The 8,930-nt window shown below is 49.4% G+C and overlaps 1 protein-coding gene across 1 annotated transcript in view; it reads right to left on the reverse strand.

Annotated features, from left to right (window-relative positions):
• The window catches only part of LOC117359710 (beta-1,3-galactosyltransferase 5-like), a 55,830-nt gene extending 47,113 nt beyond the window's left edge, over positions 1-8,717 (reverse strand). Inside the window, exon 1 of the mRNA XM_033942925.1 lies at positions 8,424-8,717. Within this exon, the coding sequence (XP_033798816.1) occupies positions 8,424-8,717 (294 nt within the window). The remainder of the gene's footprint in view (positions 1-8,423) is intronic.
• Between the last annotated feature and the right edge of the window lie 213 nt (positions 8,718-8,930).

The raw sequence follows: 8,930 nt of genomic DNA on the forward strand, positions 1-8,930 counted from the left end.
CATAATAGGTATAGTATCCCTAAGAGTAGTTGCTGTTTATTGCAGATTGCCATGTTGTGTGAAAAGGTGTGCGGTTTGGATTGAGAGAAGTAGGGACTGTTGCCTATGTAGCAATGGAAATGGGTAGAGGTAGAGAAATTGGTTGAGGAGACAGAGAGAGTTGGAAGTAAGGAACTGAGTTGAATTGAGAGAGGGGTTTAAGTGAGGGGAGAACTTACGGTATAAAGTGGAGGAAGCTTATCTCTGGGGAAGAAGGATAGTCGTACGGTAGCTTAGTGCTAACAAGTTGAGTATATGGAGTAAGATAGCTGGGCTGGTTGTGCAGCTAGTGCCAGGTCGTGTAGTAACAGATGGCTCCCGACGAAGTGGATGGGCCCTGGCGACGATCCTAGCAAGTTACCCCGCAGGTTCGGGGGAGGGGCGGCGCGGTGCACGCGTGCCTCTCTCTGGGCTGGCTCCCGATGGTAGTGGCTGGGCCCTGGCGGCGATCCTAATAAGTTACCCCGCTGGTTCGGGGGAGGGGCGGCGCGGTGCACGCGTGCCTCTCTCTGGGCTGGCTCCCGATGGTAGTGGCTGGGCCCTGGCGGCGATCCTAATAAGTTACCCCGCTGGTTCGGGGGAGGGGCGGCGCGGTGCACGCGTGCCTCTCTCTGGGCTGGCTCCCGATGGTAGTGGCTGGGCCCTGGCGGCGATCCTAATAAGTTACCCCGCTGGTTCGGGGGAGGGGCGGCGCGGTGCACGCGTGCCTCTCTCTGGGCTGGCTCCCGATGGTAGTGGCTGGGCCCTGGCGGCGATCCTAATAAGTTACCCCGCTGGTTCGGGGGAGGGGCGGCGCGGTGCACGCGTGCCTCTCTCTGGGCTGGCTCCCGATGGTAGTGGCTGGGCCCTGGCGGCGATCCTAATAAGTTACCCCGCTGGTTCGGGGGAGGGGCGGCGCGGTGCACGCGTGCCTCTCTCTGGGCTGGCTCCCGATGGTAGTGGCTGGGCCCTGGCGGCGATCCTAATAAGTTACCCCGCTGGTTCGGGGGAGGGGCGGCGCGGTGCACGCGTGCCTCTCTCTGGGCTGGCTCCCGATGGTAGTGGCTGGGCCCTGGCGGCGATCCTAATAAGTTACCCCGCTGGTTCGGGGGAGGGGCGGCGCGGTGCACGCGTGCCTCTCTCTGGGCTGGCTCCCGATGGTAGTGGCTGGGCCCTGGCGGCGATCCTAATAAGTTACCCCGCTGGTTCGGGGGAGGGGTGGCGCGGTGCACGCGTGCCTCTCTCTGGGCTGGTTCCCGATGGTAGTGGCTGGGCCCTGGCGGCGATCCTAATAAGTTACCCCGCTGGTTCGGGGGAGGGGCGGCGCGGTGCACGCGTGCCTCTCTCTGGGCTGGCTCCCGATGGTAGTGGCTGGGCCCCGGCGGCGATCCCAGCAAGTTACCCCGCTGGTTCGGGGGAGGGGCGGCGCGGTGCACGCGTGCCTCTCTCTGGGCTGGCTCCCGATGGTAGTGGCTGGGCCCTGGCGGCGATCCTAATAAGTTACCCCGCTGGTTCGGGGGAGGGGCGGCGCGGTGCACGCGTGCCTCTCTCTGGGCTGGCTCCCGATGGTAGTCTGCAGGCGTGATCTTGCTGCAGGCTGTTTCCTCCGCCACGGTCCCGCCCCTCCTCTGACATCAGAGGAGGGGCGGGATCGCGGCGGAGGAAACAGCCGAAGCAAGCAAAGATCGCTGGCATCGCGATCTTGCTGCAGGCTGTTTCCTCCACCACGGTCCCGCCCCTCCTCTGACATCAGAGGAGGGGCGGGACCGGGGCGGAGGAAACAGCCGAAGCAAGCAAAGATCGCTGGCATCGTGCGATCTTGCTGCAGGCTGTTTCCCCAGGGAAATGAAGCGGGTAGGCCGGAGGAATGAGCAGTGCTTAGTGGTGGTGGGGCCGAGTGGTCCTTCGAGGGAGTGGGGGGTGGCAGCAGGCCTTCAGGGTGGGGCGGGCGGGCAGACCTTGTGGAGGGGGGGAGACAGGCCTTCAAGGGGAACAGGCAGGCCTTCGGGGGGGGGGTGACAGGCCGTCGGGGGGGGGTGCAGGCCTTCAGGGGGGTAGGCCTTCAAGGGAGGGCACAGGCCTTCAAGGGGGGGGGCAGGCAGGCAGGCCTTCAAGGGGGGGACAGGCCTTCGAGGGGGGTGTAGGTCTTCAGGGGGGTTGAAGGCCTTCGGGGGGGGGGTGCAGGCCTTCAAGGGGGGCAGGCCTTCGAGGGGGGTGTAGGCCTTTGGGGGCGTGCAGGCCTTCAAGGGGGGGACAGGCCTTCAGGGGGGGTGCAGGCCTTCAGGGGGGGTGCAGGCCTTCAAGGGGGGGACAGGTCTTCAGGGGGGGCAGGCCTTCAAGGGGAGCAGGCAGGCAGGCCATCAAGGGGGGGACAGGCCTTCAGGGGTGGGATGCAGACCTTTAAAGGGGGGACAGGCCTTCAGGGGAGGGGGGGCCCTGGTGTAGAAGTACACGGAGGGAAGGGGAGGGGTTCAAAGAGACGTGCATATGCCGGACTTTGGGTGGGAAGAAATAATGGGTCTGAAAATAGAGGAGAGAGAGAGGTGATGGACATGGGTTTTAGGGAGGGAAGAAACAGAAAGGGAGAGAAGTTGGACACATGGGATGGTGTAGAGGGGTGGGTGATAGAGATACTGATTAGGAGGGTAGTTGGGAAAAGAAAGGGAGAAATGGTGGACCCTGGGGTGGTGGGGAAGGAGGGAGAGCTGCTGGATGAAAGGGTAGTTAAGAAAAGGTGGATCTGTGGAGGGAGACAAAAAAAGGAAAGATGCCAGACATCCGGGGGAGGGAAGGGAAATGGAAGGGGAGGACAGAGATGGCAGATGGATGGTTAGCACGGAGAAAGAAGAAAGAAGGAGACCCTGACAAGCAAGTTATCAGAAGACAACCAGAGCCTTGGACCAACAAGATTTGAAAAATAACCAGACAACAAAAAGGTAGAAAAACTAATTTTATTTTCTGTTTTGTGATTACAATATGTCAGATTTGAAATGTGTATCCTGCCAGAGCTGGTGTTAGACCGCAAATGTGAGCTAGGATTTAACAGAAAGAGGAAAAGTCCTTTTTGTTTCTTTATTTTATTTACACCACAGCGCCAGTGTGGTTAGGAGAAGCCAAAGGGGGGTGAAAAAGCTATAAAATAAACCCACCAGGATGTTTGAAAAAAACACCCAATTGGGCAGGAAAATCGAATCGATAAACCAATTCAATAGGCTGAATCGAAATTTTATTTCCTGAATCTGGCAGCACTAGTTTGCGCTACTGTCTTAGACTTTAGGACCTGGGATTGGGGAGAAATGGCATCCTCAGTACTTTATAATGCAAGTGAAATGAGGATTTGGTCAGATTTTTGAAGGGTCTGCACTCTGCAGAAGAAAAATATTGGTGGAGGATGGGCAGGGGAGGGCTTCAATGACTGGGAGGGTGTAGATGGGCTGGAGTAAGTCTTAACAGAGATTTTGGCAGTTGGAACCCAAGCACAGTACCGGGTAAAGCTTTGGATTCTTGCCCAGAAATAGCTAAGAAGAAAAAATAAATAAATAAATAAATTTAAATTTAAATTGATTCAGGTTGGGCAGACTGGATGGACCATTCGGGTCTTTATCTGCCGTCATCTACTATGTTATGTTACTATGTATATCCCGGGGACATGAGACAGCAGGAAATGGGAACTTTTCTTCCTTCTATTTTTGTGAATGGCAAGGCTGAGGATGTCAGAGAGTTCAGTTAAAATATGTGCTTTATAAGAAAATATAATAATGTGTTTTATAAAGTTTATAACATTGCTGGCCTACCCGGTGAGGTGTTCCTAGTGATGGTGGCAGCAGCATGTCAATGTGTTGAGAGGAAGAGGTGATCTGGGAAATTCTGCTGAGCAAACTCCGGGCCCATTTCCACCCCCCAGTTAGTCCACTCCACTCAACTGGTTCACACACTGAGTAGGTCTTTGGGTGTTGTTCCTGGGTAGTTGTTTTGGGATCTCTTCCAGTGGTTTGTCAGTATCTCCTTCTGGTCCAAGGAAGGAAACTTTGTTAACCTTAGCACTGACCTACAGAATATGTTTGTAACAGCGCTGCTTGTGTGGCATTAGTCTATGTAGTGATCAAAAGAAAAAAACAGACCTTTGCACATTTTTGCACTATATGGTGGGTGTATGAAGAGATTCACATTTCCTGCACAGCTAAGTCCGTGTGAAGTTACCTTGTGCTGTATTTGACATCTAGCAAAGTCTCTGTTTGGAAGGAAAGATCTCAGCTTAAAAATGAAGTGGCCAGAAGTTATGGTAAAATGCAGATAGCGTAGCTGGTTTTAAGACAGGTTTGGACAAATTCCTGGAGGAAATAGTCAATAGTCTGTTATTAAGACATGGGGGAAACATCTGTTTGCTCTGGATCGGTAGCATGGAATGTTGCTACTCTTTGGGTTTTGACCAGGTACTAGTGACCTGGATTGGCTTCCATGAGAATGGGTTACTGGGCATGATGGACCATTGGTCTGATCCCAGTTAGGTTATTCTTATGTTATGTTCTCATCTGTAGGGGCCTTTGTTTTCACTTCTTATTTTAAAGTATTTTTTTTCTGGGAGCTTATCAGTGTTTTTTAGAATGGGATCAAAATTGGAAGAGAATTAATGTGTGTGGAATGGGGGGGGGTAACTAATTTCTTCAGCTAAATAATTCAATCCACCTCAACCAGACATAGGAGAACTCACGTATCATTCACACACCCTCCAACCAAAAACGTCAAAAGAAAAAAACAGTTCGACAACCTCCTAGCCATTCGAGCTGGAACAATCGACCCCCAACTCTACAACCTATTGACCTCGACCACAAACTACAAAACCTTCAAAAAAGAAATAAAAACCCTTCTATTCAAAAAACACATAAAACCGAACTAACACAATCAGAACTGTCCCAAGCATCACCTGCAACTACTCCATATGTACTTCTGATGTCATGACAATTCAGACATAATTTATGTTATGTTATGGTATGTTTGGAATAATGGTTACATATATGAGGTTCAATAAAAGAAAATTTTCACTGCCTGTTTCTATTATGACCATTTATTCAGTTTCATGGTTATTACAAAAAATATTTTTTTACATGGGGGGTGTCAAAAAATTATGGGCCCCGGGTGCCACATACCCTAGGTACGCCACTGGGTTTAGGGCAAGTGAGGTAGCATTAGTAATGGTTTTGACAACCGCCTGGAGTCGAATAAGTCTATTCAGAATATAAATAGGGGTACGATATCCCCACATGCCATCAGCTGCCCAAGTGGCAGGCCCATAGTAACTGATAATACGTGCAGGGGGCCAATCCTTATCTGTCCAGGTACCAATTTGCAAGTTCTTACTAACATCTAAAGCCCGCTTGGATCAGCTGAGGGATTGGTATACTTCGAACCTTAAACGGTCTCCATGTTCAAGTGGAAGTAGAAAGAAACTGGGACGGATTATACCTAAGGCACATGATCCTTCCCAATTTTTGGGTAGCCAAGCATAAGCTTTATTCTCACATATCCAATAAAGACCATCTGGGGCTGGCCAATTAACTAGTTCAGAGGGGCCTTTCTGAAGCTTACAATATCGGGAATGGTGTAATAGCTGAAAGAAGGTATCTTTGAAGGGTCGGTTGTCAGTGGGCCAGGTGACCCACTGGGAATGATTCCAGGAATAGGTATGGGTGCAGGCAGACCATCCTGCTTGGAAAGCCCCTGAGGTTTGGGAGGTTTGGGGTCTTACAAGGCAATAACGGGGTACAAAAAGGGCTTTCAAAACCCAAGGGGAGCCTATTGTTACCGGGGGAGGCCTAGTGAGGTTCACTACAAATGAAGATGTCTTAGTAAGGTCAATTTCCTGTGCATCCCACGGCCAGTGTTCCCCCATATGGGTACCACCGCAAACATAACAATCGGTGATATTTAAACTGCTTGCTATAGTTTCAGCTAAGGTGAGAAAGAGGTTGTTCGCGGAGGTGCCGTACTCAACTGGATGTTCTATTTCCTCAATATGATGGGTCTTATGGAAGGAGACTGGTTGGGTGAGTCTAATGCCTATTTCCATAAACCCATAGGGGGCAGTTCCTCTGACCTCAATAGCTATCTGATATCGCTGAGGGGTCAAGAAAGCCTTAGGTTTCTGTATATGAAAATAGATTAAGGAACAATTGTTGTGGCGAACGCATTGTCTTGATGGGGCTGTGGAACTTTGTGTTATTTTTACTAAAGGATCTCCCCCAAAAGCAGGATTTTGGGTGTCTGCTATCACCAGGGACCAGGTACTACACCAATAGTACCCGTCTTTATCATAGGTGTACCAGTCCCGTTGTGGACAGAGATATTTCCTAAGGGGGAAATATTTGAAGGGTTTGCGCTTATCACAGTTATGATGCGAAAACTTCTGATAGTTGATGACTGTACAAACATCAAAGGAAAAACCCATAGGTGTGTTAAGAGAAGTGATTTTTGTGGAAGTGCTGCTCTTTGTATTCCAGCAGCGAAACCCTCCAGTGCGTCTATGGTTGTCACAGGAACGTAAATACAACTGATAAGAGGGTCGGGCTTGAGGATCGAAACAAATATGAGTGGAGGTATTTCCCCCCCCCCCCTGTTAGCTGCACACATATGGTAGGTATAGTCTTTATATGCACACTCTGTGATAGTAGTATTACAGTTAACTGCTTGTAATAAATCAGCATATTAGTGATGTGGGTGCCGTTCGTGTCTGATGCACACAAGGGGTGCAAGCTTGCAAAGGGGGAGGTGTCCTAGGTCTGGATTCACCTGGAGGGGACGTAAGAACAACTGTGCATAGCCAGAAAAAGATAATCAATCTTTGTATTAGGCTATTTAATTTATGGCCAACGAACCGTTGGAGAGAGAGTCTACTTGGATGGGGATCGGGAAAGAGGCTACACGGAATTCCCATTTCAGATTACTGGGTCACACGGTTAGAGAATCGGGAGAAGGAGGACGGGATTGGGTTAGCGGGGGAAAACAGCGGCCTATACAACAGATCCACCCGGGAAGTTGGTAACCCCAAAACCAGACAAGGGCTTGCAGTGCAGAAAGGAAGCCCCACAAAGCAAAAAACAGAATAAGGGCGGCGAATGAATATGCTAGGGTTTTAACTATGCTAACACATATCTCGTTGTGGGTGCTCATGAAAGGTAAGGGGGTATGTGTGTTGTCATTTAAGAAAGTGCACATGAAACCCAAAGTCTATGGCCGTTCTACACTTTTTGGAACACAATACTAATACCAACCAAGAAATACTGAATATATATAAGAAACAAATAAAGTCAGAAGACAGTAATCTAGTCCACCAGCTCATAAGCTGGATTACTTATTTGCGTTGAGTTTCAGTTGAGGCTGACTCTTCAGTAGGAGCCGGCTTGAGGTCTTTATGGTGCACCAATGTAACTTGTCCTTGCAGCTTGACTGTGAATGGGTATGCTTCCTCGATAGTATACGGTCCGTGGAAGGCCAGCTGCTTCCAATTCTGCTTTTGGTAGTTGCGTTTGTATACCTGCTGTCCCTTATGGTATTTGTAGACCCACGGCGTTGGGGCCCTTGTTGAGGATTGTCTTTTGTCGTCCAGTAATTGTAGTGCTGTCTGCAAGGAAAACACATAATCAGATATGACTCTGGCCAGGCTGTTGGAAAGGCGGAAAATATGGTAACCTTCCAGTGCACAACTGGAATGGACTGGTTACAAGATCCTTAAATTGAAGGGTCCGATTCCGGACTGCATAGAGCGCAGCCGGCAAATATTTCAGCCAATTTTTGGACTCTAAAGGCATTAGTTTCTTTAAGGCCACTTTAATGAGATCATTGGCCTTCTCGACCAGTCCATTAGCTTGTGGTCTATAAACAGTAACAAATTTTTGTTCAATGCCCAACGAGCCACATAGTTCCTTTAGGAGGTTGTTTCGGAAGTGACTTCCATTGTCTGAAATAATGGCTTCCGGTACACCATGTCTACTTACAATTTCGGTACAAATTTTCTGAGCTGCGTCTTTCCCAGTTTCAGAGGCATATGGATAAGCTTCGATCTACTGTGAAAAAGGGCAAATACATACCAAGAGGTACCTTTTCCCTTGGTTTTCAAATATCATATCTGTGTAGTCAATGTGCCACTTCCTACATGGCCCTTCTGGAATGGGTATAACCCCTAGGGGGGTGGGAGTGCCTCTAGGATTCGTTTTAATGCAAGTTGGACATGACCGGATTATTTCTTTCAAGATGGCATCTAGTTTGGGGTGCCAAACTAACGTTTTGAGTCGGGCACTAAGGTATGAGAAAGGAGCATGTGTTTTCACATGGTAAACTTGGGCATACAGCCATAAAGAAGCTGTGGATATACATGTTCTCATATCTTGTGTTCTCCAGACGCCTTTTACCTGTTTACACCCCATTTCCTGCCATTGTTGTAATTCTTCTAACGTGGCTCCTTCGTCAAAGGAGGCTGCTAGCTCAGTAGAGTGGGCCCTTGTGTTTACATACAAAGGAGCGGAATGTGAATATGTGGTGGCTTCTTTAGCCAAAAGATCAACATGCTGATGTGCCTTTTGAGGGAAGGACCTGTTTGTGTTGTCGTGGGCTTTGATTTTAACAATTGCTGCAGGGGTGTGCCTATTCTGTATGGCTGTCATAAGACGCTCCAGAAGAGCGATGTGTTGTAGTGGTTTACCCATGCTATCAATGAACCCTCTAACCTGCCATTTGTCATGATTTTCTGTAATACATTTAATAGCGTAGATAGAGTCAGAATAGATTGTCAGATTTTGATCAGGCTAAATTTCAACGGCGTGTAATAGAACCGCCAGCTCTGCTGCTTGTGCTGTAAGGGATGTAGGCATGATGCTCCAACCGCTTTCCCAAATTTGATCTTTAATATTGTAAACAAA

This window comes from Geotrypetes seraphini, chromosome 4 (genome assembly GCF_902459505.1).
Source record: "Geotrypetes seraphini chromosome 4, aGeoSer1.1, whole genome shotgun sequence".
NCBI lineage: Eukaryota > Metazoa > Chordata > Amphibia > Gymnophiona > Dermophiidae > Geotrypetes > Geotrypetes seraphini.